At 53.6% G+C, this 15,327-nt stretch overlaps 1 protein-coding gene and 1 long non-coding RNA gene across 4 annotated transcripts; one reads left to right on the top strand and one right to left on the bottom strand.

The window, feature by feature from the left end:
* Window positions 1-4,286: 4,286 nt before the first annotated feature.
* On the bottom strand, window positions 4,287-7,265 carry PLAAT4 (phospholipase A and acyltransferase 4). 3 transcript variants are annotated; one of them, XM_040465594.1, is made up of 3 exons: window positions 6,615-7,265; window positions 6,339-6,443; window positions 4,287-5,369 (listed from the first exon to the last, which is right to left on the bottom strand). In XM_040465594.1, exons 1-3 carry the CDS (start codon window positions 7,029-7,031, stop codon window positions 5,286-5,288), a joined length of 606 nt encoding a protein of 201 aa, XP_040321528.1. In that variant the 5' UTR covers window positions 7,032-7,265; the 3' UTR covers window positions 4,287-5,285. The 3 variants fall into 3 exon arrangements, with proteins under 3 accessions (XP_040321528.1, XP_040321527.1, XP_040321529.1); XM_040465593.1 differs by having other exon boundaries at window positions 4,287-6,443; XM_040465595.1 differs by lacking the exon at window positions 6,339-6,443.
* A 2,707-nt stretch (window positions 7,266-9,972) lies between these two features.
* On the top strand, window positions 9,973-14,752 carry LOC121023641 (uncharacterized). The gene is made up of 4 exons (XR_005787464.1): window positions 9,973-10,294; window positions 10,409-10,493; window positions 12,900-13,035; window positions 14,250-14,752. It is a non-coding gene; the product is annotated as an uncharacterized LOC121023641 (long non-coding RNA).
* The last annotated feature ends 575 nt before the right edge of the window (window positions 14,753-15,327 follow it).

Raw genomic sequence — 15,327 nt, 5'->3', positions numbered from 1 at the left:
GTTTCTCCAGTTCATCGTCAGGAGCACTGAGAAAGAAGAAGAAAGGCTCTGTCCCTCCAGCCCCACCTGGCCAGACCCCCTGTCTGTGCTGAGGGCCTACCACGTGAAGAGGAAGGGCGGCCGTGAGGGGCCTCCTGTGGGCCCAGAACCAGTTCTGTGAGCCAGAGCCTGTCCCCCACTATGGCAGATCAGCTGAGCTGTCGCTTTCCTGCACAGTTCTTTGGGTTTCCATTGGTGAATAATGGTAGCCAGGGAAATATCTGACTGTTAGCCACTTCCCCAGGCCTCCCCCTCGTGTTATAACAAAAGCTGAGCACATCACACACCTCAGTATTGATTAAACACGCGTTCGCCAAGGAGGCACGGAGCCCTTCATCCAGCCTGTTCTGGAAGCACATGAACCCACCATCCTGTCACGTGCTGTGCCCACGCCTTGCATGAAAGGCTCACTCAAGGCAGGGTCCTGGTGCCCACATGGCCAGCATCAGGCAACCAGAAATCCCCCCCCTCCCGCCCCAGGCGGGGCACAGGCGAGTTTAGGAGTCAAGGTTCAGATGCCATCCCTAAAGAGACAGGCTCCAGGCTTCTCTCTCGCACTGTGCTCCTGCCAGGGGCGGGGCGGGTCGAAATATTTTAGCCAGTTCGCATCCCACAGATAGCACTCACTTCACCAACGAGACATCATCGCCAGGCCCTGTTGGGCTGATTACCACGTCCTTAGTTTTTCCAAGGAAAAACCATTTCCAGGATTCAGTGCGCAAGTTCGGAAAACATCGGGTCCTCAGACATGAAGACAGTTCGTGTGTCCATCTCATTCAGCCAGAATGCCAGCCTGGTGCCCCTGGGCCTCGGTTTCCTCATTAATAACTCTTGGGGAGTTCTTGTTGGGGGGCCAAGAGGAGGAGGGGAAACTAGCTTCTCTCTCTTTTGTTTTTCAGGCAGCTGGAGAATGTGCATCGGGGCTGAGCATGGCCTTTTCCTGGAAAAGTCTCAAGGAAGAGCTGCCCAGAGAGCAAAGCCAACAGGGAGGGTGTAGATTGCAGTCTGAGGATGCCAGCATTTGCCCTGAGGGTCTGGCTGAGCGGAAGGGCCGAGGGGAAACCCACAACCCACCAGCCTCTCCCGGAGGGCAGCCACCGAGCCTTCTGACTCCCGTGTGCCTTCCAGAAGCCCCCAGAGCAGGACTGACCCTCCTGCCCTGTAGCGTGCAAGGAGTTCCCTGGGAAACTGGGAAGCTTTCAAGTCTCCCCCCTCCCTCTTCAGCATCCCTCTTTCCTGACTCCCTACTGCCTCCCCACCCTGTTTGTTTCTTTAAAAAAAATTTTTTTTTTTAATCTTTATTTATTTTTGAGAGAGAGACAGCCTGTGAGCAGGGGAGGAGCAGAGAGAGAGGGAGATACAGAATACGAAGCAGGTGAGATCACGAACGGTGAGATCACGACCCGGGTGGAATTGGGACACTCAACCGACTGAGCCACCCAGGCGTGCCGTTGTCTTGTTTTCTTTTAAAGAACACTCTCCTCCCCCATAACAGCCCCGGTTCCTGGCTACACACCCTCACACACACTCTCACACCAAGACTTACCCGTCCTAAGTCCCGATTCTTCCAGGTCCTTCCAGAGAGCTGAAGGCCGCCACAGGACCACTTTTTACTAAGATACCAACGGCTTCAAAAGAGATTGGATGCAAATGCTGTCTGGGAAGGCAAATGCTAAACACTGAACTCACTGTGGCAAATTCCAGCTACCGGGATCGGCAGAGAGAAACAGACTGGGGTTAGGGGGACTGCCCCAAAACCTGCAGAGAGATGATGGGAGACAGCTCTCCAGGTGACCAGCCACGAGATGGGACAATGGCCCTTCCCCACAGCAGAGGGACTGCCAAGGGTCACTAGGTGCTCTTGGTGCTGCTGTCACCCTGGCAAGTATCTCCCCTGAGCCCCTGTCCCCTCACCCCAGGCAGCCCAGGGTCATTCCCCTGGAGGATGGCTCTGTGGTACATCCAGCCGGCTGGCGGTCCTGAGAGTTCCCTTGTCCTCCTATGTCTCCGTCATCCCGGATCCCAACTGTCTTTAGAAAATTCTGGTGATTCTGGTGGAGGCACACAGAGGAAAACACCCAGACATCCACGAGGCCAGAGGGGAAGCAGTGGGGGCTTTCATCTGTCCTGCCAGCCTTTCCCCAGCTGTGGGGGGTGACGACGGAGACGCTGGCTTGCAAAAGTGACAGAATGACGTTCAAGGAGAATCCGAGTCATGCCCTGCAGGCTCCAGAACCCTTGTTTCTTCAGCACCCATTCCTCAGTTTTGTTAAACTTTTCTTGGGCTGACACACAGTCGGTGAATATATGCATGGTCTCTAAAGCGAGTTATAGTCCTTAACAGCAGTTCTGCTGAGAACAAGGACTGTCCAGAGCGAGTGCAACCATTTTGTCAGCTTATCATATGAAAATAAAGTGTGCTTTTATTAATTATATATATATTTTACATTTTATTGGAATCCGGTTTATGGAAGTCAGTCTAGAGGGCAGGAGCCTGGTCCAGTATATTTTATTTTTATTTTTTAATTTTTTGAGACAGAGTGTGTGCCAGCAGGGGAAAGGGGCAGATGGAGAGGGAAGGGGAGACAGAGAGAGAGAGAGAGAGAGAGAGAATCCCAAGCAGGCTCCACTCTTAGCATGGACACAGGGCTCTATCCCATGACCCCAGGATCACGACCTGAGCCAAAATCAAGAGTCGGACCCTCAACCGACTGAGCCACCCGGGAGCTCCTGGTCCATTATATTTAAAAAATTTTTTTCAATGTTTATTTATTTTTGAGAGACAGAGCACAAGTGGGAGAGGGGCAGAGAGAGAAGGAGACACAGAATCCGAAGCAGGCTCCAGGCTCTGAGCTGTCCGCACAGAGCCCGACGCGGGGCTCGAACCCACGAACCGTGAGATCAGAGTTGGAGGAGCCGAAGTGGGATGCCGAAGTTGAATGCTTAACTGACTGAGCCACCCAGGTGCCCCAACGGTCCGTTACATTTTATTTATTTATTTATTTATTTATTTATTTTTATTTATTATTTTTTTTTTTTAATTTTTTTTCAACGTTTACATATATTTGGAACAAAGAGAGACAGAGAAAGCAAGCAGGAGGGGCAGAGAGAGAGGGAGACACAGAATCGGAAACAGGCTCCAGGCTCTGAGCCATCAGCCCAGAGCCTGATGCGGGGCTCGAACTCACGGACCACGAGATCGTGACCTGCCTGAAGTCGGACGCTTAACCGGCTGTGCCACCCAGGCGCCCTGGTCCGTTGCATTTTAAAACTTGATGGCAACACGCTTTTTTTTGTTTTGGCTGCAACTCTTTTTCATATCAGTTTTTCTCTCGACTGCAGAGAATAAGAATTGTATTTTCCCATGTAGTAGTGAACTTATGAAGTAAACAACTTTTTATTGAGCCCCGGCAGTACACCAGGCATTGTGATGGATGCTGGGGTCCCACTGTAACGAGCTCACACAGTCCTACCTCTTGGGGGTCCTTGCAGTTCTGATAGACGGAGGGATATTAGTAAAGGGACCACATGGATCAGTGTTCAATCCCCACGGTGACAATTGCCGTAAAGGGCAGATACGTGGACACCCGAGACCACTAACGGGAATATGACTTGGTCACGCAGGCCAAGCCCACCCTGGAAGGGCCTGGAAACTTCCACTGTCCATTTTGGTGCAACAATTGGTCCTGACAGGAAACGAGGTCCAGGGAGGCGAGTCTTAGACAACAAGGAGTAAGGAAGCCTCTGCCCCTCTCTCTGGGCCTCCCATTTGGGCCCAGACTCTGTACAGGGCAGTGGGGCCCTCTGACCAGAGTGCGGCAGGCATGGACCCTTCTGGAACCCTCAGATGGGGGCGGATAGTCCAGCCTGGCAGTCTGAGCGGGGCCCCCTTTGATAGTAGCAACTGCGAGTTACTCTCTGTTCTTGAACCTTCAACCTTCTGAGAGCCCTGCGTTTTATAGGGCGGGGGGTCTTGTGATTAGCGCCAGCCTGGTCTCTGCAGCACGGGGGGATTAAGGAACCCACCAGCTTTCACATCCTTGAAGGGTACAGCCCAGGGGAGGGTGACATCCTTAGTGCTCAAGCCAGAGGGGGAGTGGCTGCGGTGACCACCATGGAGTGGCCATTCATCAGGGTCACCGGCGGCAGAGGCTGGCTGAGGAAGCGAGGGACCATGGAGCTTCTGAGACCGCACCGAGGGCTTGCTGGGAAGTAATGGAGGGATACTCAGAGGAGGCTAATTTTTTTTTTTTAGAGAGAGTTTATTTTTTAGAGACTTTTTAGATTCACGGCAAGATTGAGAGGAAGGTAGAGATTTCCCATACACCCTTGTTCTCCCCCAGGCACAGCCTCTCCCACCATCAACATCCCTCCCCAGAGGACCCGTGTGGGTTACAACGGACGAACGGCATTGACACACCGCAATCCCTCCAAATCCACACTTTACCTTTGGGTTCACCCTTGGTGTTGTGCATTCTGTGGGTCTGGACGAACGTGTAATGATATGTACCCGTCGCTATGGTCTCATTCAGAGTTTCACTGCCCTAAAGACTGAGGTGGCGAATTTTCACCATTCAACCCACGGGCAGCTTGAGCCATGGCAACGTCGGCATGGAAAGTTAACATACTTCCGTCTGGCAGTCCCAGGTGGGTGAAGACTAGGCCCTGGAGTTGAAAGGTGTTGGGAAATGTTTATGCACCAGGTGGTGTGGCTGTGCCAGGACACAACTGAGTTGTTGGGGCACTTTTGCACCCCGACGGTAAAATGAACGATGTCTCGTGACAACAACGGTGAGTCTACATGGAGCGATGTAGACCAGCCGTTGAATATCTGCTGGTTACCAGACATCAGGAGTCTTCTCCACATCACCTTGCCTTATGTAACCCTTATCCCCGTCCCAGAGAAGGGGGACTGAAGCTCTGGGAGTCCAGAGATTTTCTCAAGGTCACTCAGCTAGAAATTGCGGGGAGAACCCAACAGGTGTCGAAGTAATGTTCCTTCCTTCCTTCCTGGTTCAGAAGTCTGCAAAAATATAGTGGAAGTCCTTCTTGAAGATGTATTTACTTCATTCGTTGGTCTTGGCACGATTCATTGGTCTTCAGCCAGTGAGAGAGGGAGAGGGAGAGACAGAACAACAGGTTGCTGGAGGTTGAGGGTCCGGTAGACAGAGGAGCCATGGGGTGTCTCCACTGGTCTCTGCAGCTGAAGGATTTGGGGCTCCTTCGGGCTGTCATTGCTTTGGGGATCATGTCTTCACAAGCGAGTAGCCAACCATGACTAGAATGCCGAGTCCCAGGGATACCCCTCCTCCAATCAGGGTATGTTCCACCTGAAAGTGAATAGCCAGCCCATGTTCAACATCCATCGCAAATGCAGGCCAGTTCTCCCTCCCTTCCAAGGGCCTGGAGTCTCCTCATCCTCCTGCCCTCTGAGCTGGCCAGCCCAGGAAGATGCTGGATGAGTCAGAGGGGCCCCGGGAGATGGGGTTATGAACACTTCTTATTGGTGAGCTTGTCAGGGTTTGTCCCGACACCTGGCAGGATGGGTGGATGGGATCCTTTCGTGTGAGCGTGCTGGGTGAGGACATTTGTTCCTAACTCTGAGTGGGGAGGGAGGAGGCTTTGTGCCTGGTTTCCCAGAGCCCGGGCTCTGGGGCTGAGTCTGGGAACGGCTCTGCAGTCGGGGCTACACCCCTGCGGAGGGAGGGCTGTGCCAAAAGCCGAGGAGAGACTTCAGGAGACTAGGGCCACGGGCAGCGTACTTCGGGTTCACTGTGCATGGTTGCCAAGTGCAGCCTGGAAACTTCTATGCCCAACCCCACCTCGGCCCTGAACGCCAGGCTCCTAGGTCCACCTGTGACTCAACATCTCCACCTGGAGGTCTAACTGGCCACCCACCACCACATCCAAATTCTGGATTTCCCTTCTCAAACCTGCTCCTCCCGTCCTTATCCTCATCTCATTCAGGGGCCCCCGTCCACCCAATCAACTGGGCCTGGAGCCCCGGAGGTACCTCTGTACGATGGAAGGGAGCAGAGACTCCAGAGAAGGACTGCTGGGGTTCGAATCCCACCTCTGCCACTTATCAGCTGTGTGTTTTGAGACAACAAACGCGGAAGACTGAAGGGGTGGGGGTAGACGCTGTGCCCCAGGTCTTACATAGACAAATGCTTGAGCCATTACATAGGCCCGTGGACCTTGAGCACACCCCCTGCCTGTGTGCTCTTTTTCGGAGACGAGTCACGGTGCTGGGTTGGCCCAGACTCTTCCTGACGACCTGTGGGGGCATCACGATCTACCTTTAGAGGCAAAGGATCCCAGAAGGTCAGACTGGCAGGCCTCCAGAGGTCCTCCATCCAACTCCTCCTACACATGGGGAAACTGAGGACCAGAGAGACAGCGACCTGTCCAAAGACCCTCAGCGGATCAGAAGCGGATCCGAGATTTGAGCTCAGACGGCCCGACTCCCAGCCAGTGGGTCATGGTGAGTCTCCCCTCTGGCCACACAGCCTGGTCACCCCCAGCCCCGCAGCAGACCTCCAGGGGGAGAGGGCTGGCCCCAAAGAGGGTCTTACCTGCCTGCTGTGGGGCACACCGTATCTCAGATCGGTGACAAAATGCTCACAGTTCTTGCCCAGAAGCCTGTACTCCATCTCCTCACCAATCTTCTTCTTCGCAGAACAGATGATCACGTTCACAGGCCGTGGTTTGTACTTGTGGTCCAAGTGGTTGTTGGCCCTATAGCGGCAGCGCCCCACCACGTCCCGCAGGACCTCTCGTCTCACCACCGCCTTGCTGCTCAGAACGGAGCAGATGATGGAGAAGCTGGCCCCCAGGAGGTCACCTGGAGTCGGAGACACGTCACGGGGAGCCGCTGGGGAAGCCAAGACCGAGATAGAGAAGGGGCGGGGCGAGGAAGAAGGCCGAGGGGAGCACCCCATCGAGGTGTTGGTGTTTGTCTTTTCACAGATGGGACCGGAGGGGCCACACATTTGGTTCTTTTTACTTCACAAGCTGTGGGTATTTTTTTCAAGACACTGAATGTCACGGCTATTTGTGCCAGTGTCGTCGTGTCCCATTACACGGATATATATCGGCTATCTGACCAAGCCCTGGTTGCCGAGCATTTAGGTTGTTCAAAGATTTCGCCATTGGGGCGCCTGGGTGGCTCAGTCGGTTGAGCGTCCGACTTCAACTCAGGTCACGATCTCGCGGTCCGTGAGTTCGAGCCCTGCGTCGAGCTCTGGGCTGATGGCTCGGAGCCTGGAGCCTGCTTCCGATTCTGGGTCTCCCTCTCTCTCTGCCCCTCCCCCATTCATGCTCTGTCTCTCTCTGTCTCAAAAATAAATAAAAACATAAAAAAAAAAATTAAAAAAAAATTTCACCATTATAGGCAATGATAGTCAAACGTTTATAATTCATCTTTTCGCCCTTGTACATTTCTGAAAGAGATCAAGTTTATCTTAGCACCCACTGCGAGGCACACACTGTGTGACTTTTCAGCTATTACTTACTACTCTCCTTTTTAACTTTTAAGGTGACGATCTCCATTTGACAACCAATATTGGTGTCGGGCAAGGTCATCCAGAGGATATGACCACCTCTGACCCATGACCTGGACGGCAGCGGTCAGAGGCTCCCCACTCCCTCCCTGTCCTCGGAACGTGCATTCTGCTTGCCTTCCCTGCTCCCGGACCCATGGGACCCCGCTCGATTACTCAAACAGGACGGGCATGTTCAAGGGCTGCTCAGGAAGAAACCAACTCAGGTTTCCCCGGTTAAGCTCTTTTCTCAGTTCCTCTCGTTATGTTTTTTGGGGTTTTTTTTCTTGGAATTTTAAAAAATCTTTGTTTATTTTTGTGAGGTGGGGGGAGGGGCAGAGAGAGACAGAGAGAGAGAGAGAGAGAGAGAGAGAGAAGGAGACACAGAATCCGAAGCAGGCTCCAGGCTCTGAGTGGTCAGCGTAGAGCCCGACGCGGGGCTCGAACCCACGAACCGCGAGACCGTGACCTGAGCCTCAACCGACTGAGCCACCCGGCCGCCCCTGGTTGCTCTCATTATGTTAACAAATATTTGGAAATTATATTTCCAGAGACCCCTAGCTTGGCCTGAGGATCCCCCCACTCCCTTGCCGATACTCATCACCGGGTCAGAGCCTGGAATGGGAAGGAAGTCCTACCCCCCGTGGGGGCCTCAGCCTTCTGTCTCTTTTAGAGGTTTCTCCACAACTGGGGGCTGGAAGCTTGGAAAAAAGGACCCCGTGGAATGGGAGAGTGGAGATTTATTCAGTGCGTGTGTATTATTTCTTATGTACGTGTGTGCCCGCATCGCACGGGGGTGCATGGGCACACGTGTGTGTGTGCACATGTCATATGCACGTGTGTTGCATGTTCTGTGTATATGCACATCTCTGTGTGTGTGTTGTATGTGTTGGGTTTGTAGATTCGTGTTGGCTATGCTCGTGTGCACACCGAGGGCGTGAACGCCCATGTGCAGGGGAATTGTGCGCGCGCTCCTGAGAGTGTGGACGTCACAAGCTGCGTGTAAAACCCCTTCACTGGGGTGTAAAACCCCCTCACACCCGGGTGGCTAAGTGGGTGGAGTGTCGACTCTTGATTTCGGCTCAGGTCATGATCCCAGGGTTGTGGGATCGAGCCCCACGTCAGGTTCCATGTTGAGCACAGAGTCTGCTTGGGATTCTCTCCCTTTCTCACTCTTTCTCCCCTGCTCCTGTCTGAGCTCTCTCTCTCTCTCTCTCTCTCAAAAGAAACAAAAGAGAAGAAACATTAAGAAATCGCTAAAACAAACAAAAAACCAAACAAAACCCCTTCACTGAGGCTGGGAGCCCCACACCCTCCCCAGCCAAGTCGGGCAGGTGAGTCACCGGCTTCTCAGACTGGCCCTCAAGTCCTTGTCACACCTCTTGGCTCTGATAGTCCATGGCCACACCAGGCATCTGCCTTCCTCCCCTTCCTCGCCTCTTTCCTGCCCCTCAGCGTCCCGCCCCCCCGGGTGCCACAGCTTCTGAGTTGAGAATTTTTCAGTTGGTCTCCCTTTCTGTGCCTTGATCTTAGCAAACGACAGCCCCCTATCTCTCATTCCAGGTCATCCGATCGGAGCCCCGGGATCAGTTTACCTTCACCATCTTTTTCTTGCCAATATCCAACAACCAACGCTGACCCTGGAAGTTTCTCCCAAATTCGCTTCCTCATCCATCTCCTACCCTCCGACTTGGTTCAGGGCAGCCGCTGTCCCTGCCTCTGAGATCCTCACAGCCTCCTTTTTTCCTTTGTCTTTTTAAATTTTATTTATTTTAAGTAATCTCTCTTTTTTTAAATGTTTATTTATTTTTGAGAGAGAGACAGTGCAAGCAGGAGAGGGGCAGGGGGAGAGGGAGACACAGAACCCGAAGCAGGCTCCGGGCTCCGAGCCATCAGCACAGAGCCCGACGCGGGGCTCGAACTCACGCACCGTGAGATCATGACCCGAGCCGAAGTTGGACGCTCAACCGACTGAGTCACTCAGCGCCCCTATTTTAAGTAATCTCTACACACAACATGGGGCTCAACCTCACGACCCCGAGATTAAGAGCCACGTGCTCCTCCGAAGGAACCAGCCAGGCCCCCCCCGAACCTCGCAGCCTCTTGACTGCCCCCGTCCCTGCTACCCCACATCCAGTCTCCCCAAGACCCACTGTGGCCTTCCCAAAGGGCACATGTGGCCTCAGGGCACAGGGCATGCCCTTTGGGCAGCGGCTCCCAGGCCCTCCTGAGCAGCCCTTCCTTGCCCTCTGCTCCCCCAGGATGACTGAATGGCTGTGTCTGCCTCCCATCACCTCCCCTCCTCCCCTCCTCCCCTTCGCCACCCACACCAGACACCCCTCTCCGAGAAGCTGCCCCCCAGGGCCCCAGCCTGGCTCGGCTGCCACTCCCTGGGGTCCCCAGGCCCCTAGGACGTCCCCCTCCCTCTGCATGGATCACATCTCTCTGGCATCCTCTGTGCCTGTCTGCACCTCCCCCGGGGCGGGATCCTGTATGCTGCTCCTCCCCCCCTTCACCTCCAGGATCCGGTGAAGGGCCTGGCTTGGCATGGGGGCAAAGGAAATCTCCGTGGGAGAGGGGCTGGAGCATCAGCGGGGCCAGGACCCCCTCCCCGCTCCTCCCCTCTCTCAGCCAGGGCGGGGCAGGGCCAGGGATGGTCACCGTGTTGGAATCAGAAGGGGATTTTTCACTCTGAGATTAAATATCTAAATAAGGTAGGGCCCGGAAACTGTCCACGGTAGCTGGTGGCAGATCAAATGTGACCTGGGGCCCTGCCCGAATAAGGAGACAGTTGCCCAGGCAATAGAGCCAGGATTTTGTGTTGGCAGGGCTGACAGGACGGGAGATCCAGAGCCAGGAAACCTGACATTCAGGACACATGCCCGGGAGAGAGGGAAGGACAGAGCTGAGCAGGTACCGAGCTCGGAGGCTGGCGGGGTGGGGATCCACTCCCTTCCCAAGTTCTGGGTCCCCCTCTGCCTATGCACCCCACCCGGCGGCAAAGCCCCCAGCCACCCACCCACGGCTCTTCCACGGGAGGCCCCTGGGCCCCACGCTGTGCCAGACGGGAGCCTCAGCCCCAAGCCCTCGCCGCCGTCCTGCAGGGCAAGGGACTTTTTCAACAACAAAGGGTTTTCCATAAACGCCTTCTAGAGCCTTTCTGAGGTCTGGGGTTAACTGTGCCCAAGGCCAGACTGAGGCCTTTATCGGAGGGGGCCCCCTCCTGCTGTAGAGCCACCAACAGAAAGTTCCAGGGAGCTTACCTGAGCCATGGCTGTGTCTGGTGGTGTTTGCCACTGGTGAGCCGGCTGTTGCACCAAAGTTGAGTTTTGCTTTCGCTTTCCTTTTGACATCACTTAGAAACTGCTCAATGCTAAAATTTTTTTTTTTTTTTTTTTTTTTTTTTTTTAAGAGAGACTAAACATTTCCTCTAAAGGGAAAGCCGGGAATCACTTACCCCAAAACCATGGAATCACTGTGGCTCGTTATTGAACCCAGGTCTGATCTGCTCGCTGCACGAGAGAGACAAGAGTGTTGGGACAAGGAAAGTGATTTTATTCGAGAGAGTCAGCTAACCCAGAACATGGCCTTCTGACGTCCCAATAAACCACCCTCCTGTGTCGGTGCAGGCAGGGGTTTTACAGGAGAGACGTGAGGAGAGAAACCAGCTCATACAAGCGCTTGAGCAGTCAGATGTCTTCAATTAATGGGGGCCAGGCTCAGGTTCTCTAAGAAACTTCAAACAGAATTGATTACTAAAAGCTTCTCATGGGTTTCGGGAGTGACAGGCAAGAATGTGCTGATTATTTTGTGCAATGTGTTTTGTCTTAATGCAGTCATCCCAGTAAAATCTGATGGTCAGGGGCGCCTGGGTGGCTCAAGTCGCTTAAACTTCTGACTTCCGCTCAGGTCACGATCTCCCCGTGGGTGAGTTCGAGGCCCGCGTCGGGCCCTGTGCCGACAGCTCAGAGCCTGGGTCCTGTCTTGGAATCTGTGTCTCCCTCTCTCTCTGCCCCTCCCCCACTCACACTCTGTGTGTGTCTCTCTCTCTCAAAAATAAACATTAGAAATTTTTTTTTTGGTTAAATAAAACAAAAATTCAAAGGTCAGCTAGTTTCCCTTCAGGCTTACAGTACAGTGTGCAGGCAGGTGTAATGCGGCATAACGAGGGAGGGAGAAGGGTTCAAGGCAAAATGAATTCAAGATGGAGTTAGTCTTGCTGTAGCTTCAAAGCCCCCTGGAGGCCGTCGGTCAGCTGCCAGCAGCCCCGAGGGGCGCATTTTCACCTGGCAATGTCCAAAAGTGGCAAAGGAAGATGGTTCTCATCACTGGTCTCTTTTTTCTCCTGGGAGTCAAAGCTTTCCCACGATCCCCTGCCTGTCTCGCTCCCACGCCTTCACTCCCCAGCACTGGGTCCTAAACCAGTTGTGGGCTTCCTTGGATCCGAGGCAGGGCTCTTGCTGCCCAGTGAACCGCAGGGCCCTGTGAGCCTGGGGGAAGGCCAGGGGCAGTGTGTGTGTGGATGGGGAGATGGCCACTGGCGAGGCCACCGATACAGAAGAAGCCCTCACTCACCTCCTTCCCATCCGCTGTCACAACAGCTTTGTTATAAGGCCACACAGAGGCTGGAGACCGTTTGCAAACAACCAGACTGGTTCCCTATAGGATCTGGCAGGAAAAGCGGGGGGCAGTTGACTCAGTGACCGGCAGAGAATGTCACAGACTTGCCGACGTGATGCGGACAGAGCCCCCATCGGAAGGAGCTTATGCCTGAGGGGCTCAGGGAGGGCACTGCCTCTGCCAACATGACCCCCTGCCCCCTGGTTCTCTTGACGAGACCTTCTGACGGTCCAAGGTCTATTGGCTCCTTTGGCCTTGGCCCCAGAACGGCACCACCCATCCTGTTTCCAAGTGAACTTCATTTGTAAAAGCAGCCTAAGAGACTGGAGGGGCCAAGGGCAGGCTGCCCCGCGACGGGCCACCTTGGCTTGAAGGTTATTTTTCAGTTAAAGGCAATCAGATTTGGCAACAGATTCAGGAAAAGCATTTGTCCTCTTGCACAAATGCCGAAAGGAATTTAGATGGGAGGCTTCTCTCTGGGAAGAGAGTTGTCACCACAGATAACTACATTATGCCATGGACCGGGTATAATAAACAGGGAGGAACCAGCAAGGGCTGTTTGATTCAAGTCTCTGTGTCTCACCGTCTCTGGGTGGCCTGGCAATTATTTGCTGACCAAATAGTTGTGGATTCCCTGTAGGTACGAAACTAAAGTTGATTTTCTCTTGTTAATCTGTCTCATCTCCATTTAATTTTCAGTCCAGCTCAAAGGATCTTGAAAGGGCAGGGGAAAGCCTTCCCCCCTGATAAGTCATGACCATTCACGTCCCTGCACTGAGGTCACGTTCAAATTGAAAAAAGAAGAAGAAGGAAAACAACCCCCACAAAAACCAAAGTAAGTCGCAAGCAAGGTCTTGTCTCTTTCAAGCGGTGTCACTTTGGGCAGTCGCCTCTCTTTCCCGGTCTCAGTTACCTCCTCTTTAAGATGGAGGGCTTCGTCTTGGTCAGGCTAGAGGCTGTGAGTCTGCGGATCTGGAGCCTCTGGAGGGATGGTGGGTGGTTTCGGCAGGTGGTCTGTTAGGTGGTCTGTGCCTCTGCCCCCAGAGGCTCTTCCCATGCTTACCCATCAGGGGGACTTGCCGCCGGCCACATCCCTCCTGCCTTTCTTCCTCAAGGGCTCTGCTATCAGGTCTGATCAGGACCCGAGCAGTTCTTGGCACTGACGTGGCCTGACAAATGTTCAGCGAGGCCTGGGAGGTATTCCGCGTGTTTGCTGCCCAGCCCGGATATTTCTAGGGTCTTTCCTCGTTCTAGCCGGTAAGAGATCAGAGCATGAACCTCCCACGAGAACCCGCGGGGCAGGGGGGGCAAGGCAGCGGGGGCAAGAGGGAGGCCGTGCTGGCTGTCCAGGTTGGGGAGCAAAGGCCAAGGATTATCTCAGCGTCGAACTCGGAGATGACTAGAGTGCGCGGTGCCCGGCACACGGTGTAACCTCGCCTTGCACCTTTATTCAGCAGGGACCCACTGAGCTCCTCCTGTGTGCCAAGCACCTCTGTAGGCACGCGCCCGTGATCAAAATCAGGAGATAACGAATCTGTGCCACCGTGGCTCTGACTTTCTCATTGGAGAGACTGGACGAAAGTGTAGTAAGGGAGGTATTATGTTAGATGGCCACACGCTGAGCAAAATGAAGAAGAGGATGGGGCTGGGGCTCAGGGGGAGGTGCAATCTTAGGTAGTGTGGGGGGGACAGCCTCCCTGAGTCATGAACTCAAGGAGGCAGGAAGCGAGTCCTTCGCGTGTATGTACACGCAGAGTGTCCCGGGCAGTGCAGCAGCTATTGCAAAGGCCCTGTGGCCACACGTGTCTGCCAGGGTATCCGGAGCCAGGGAGCGGGTCACAGGAGAGGACAGCCAAGAGGTACGGTGAGCCCTGTTTACATGGGGGCCGCGCTGCCTCCCTAAGGGCGTTGAGTTTTACTCTGAATGAGATGGGATCCGCTGGCGGGTCGCGGCACGGCAGGGATGCGACCTGATTCGGGTAGTTTTTAGAGACTGTAGCAAATACCACAGACGAGGTGGCTTCAACGAGAGAATTTTTATCTTCTCAGGATTCCGGAGGCTGGAAGTTCCAGATCAAGGTGTCCACGGGGTTGGTTTCTTCTGAAGCTGCGTGGCTTGAAGATGGATGCTTTCTACCTGGATCTTCACACGGTCTCCCTTCTGTGCATTTTTATGTCCTCATCTCTTGTGTCGTAAGGACACCAGTCGGCTTAGGACGCACACATAGGCCCTCATTTTAACTTAATTACCCCCTTAAATACTCCATCTCCGAATACCTTGTGAAGTGTTGAAGGTTAGGATTTCAACACATGAATTTGGGGGGGGGAGAAACCTGAATATTCAACCTATGACATTTACCTTCTGGCAAAGCAATGTAATCCAGGCTTGGCTTCCACTTTCCCTGTCCCTGCCCTGGAATCTATTTTTCTAGGCAGCCTGGTGCCTTTTAATGGAGAATGGTACGTGGAAGGCAAAATTGGATCACTGAAGTAGTTTGGATTTAATTCCTGTACCTTTTTTCTTAAATTATTTTTACTGTTTATTCATTAACATTTTTTTTAAATGTTTGAGTGAGAGAAAGAGAGAGAGCGAGAGCCAGAGCCAGAGTGTGAGCAGGGGAGGGGAAGAGAGAGAGGAAGACACAGAATCCAAAGCGGGCTCCAGGCTCTGAGCTGGCGGCACAGAGCCCGGCACGGGGCTCGAACTCACGGACCGCAAGTTTATAACCTGAGCCGAAGTCGGATGCTTAACCGACTGAGCCACCCGAGGGCCCCTGGTTTTCATTTTTTTTGAGAGAGAGACAGGGTGTGAGTGGGGGAGGGCCAGAGAGCAAGGGAGACACAGATCTGAGCCAAAGTCGGATGCTCAACCGACTGAGTCACCCGGCGCCCCCGATGTTGCCTTTCTTAACCAGACAAAGGTACAGTTACTCATAACCTCATTTTAATAATAATCAAAACTTGGAAACAACCTGAATGCTCAATATGTTATTTTTATTTTTTTCAGTAGGCTTTACACCCAGCATGGAGTCCAACGCGGGGCTTAACTCATGACCTGCGATCAAGACCTGAGCTGAGACCGAGAGTCTTGGGGTCCCTGGCTGGCTCAGCCAGTTAAGTGTCAGGC

Source organism: Herpailurus yagouaroundi, unplaced genomic scaffold (assembly GCF_014898765.1).
Source record: "Herpailurus yagouaroundi ecotype Mexico unplaced genomic scaffold, PumYag 569, whole genome shotgun sequence".
Classification (NCBI taxonomy): domain Eukaryota; kingdom Metazoa; phylum Chordata; class Mammalia; order Carnivora; family Felidae; genus Herpailurus; species Herpailurus yagouaroundi.
The sequence above is the reverse complement of the archived record's forward strand: the minus strand, read 5'-3'. Positions and strand labels throughout refer to the sequence as shown.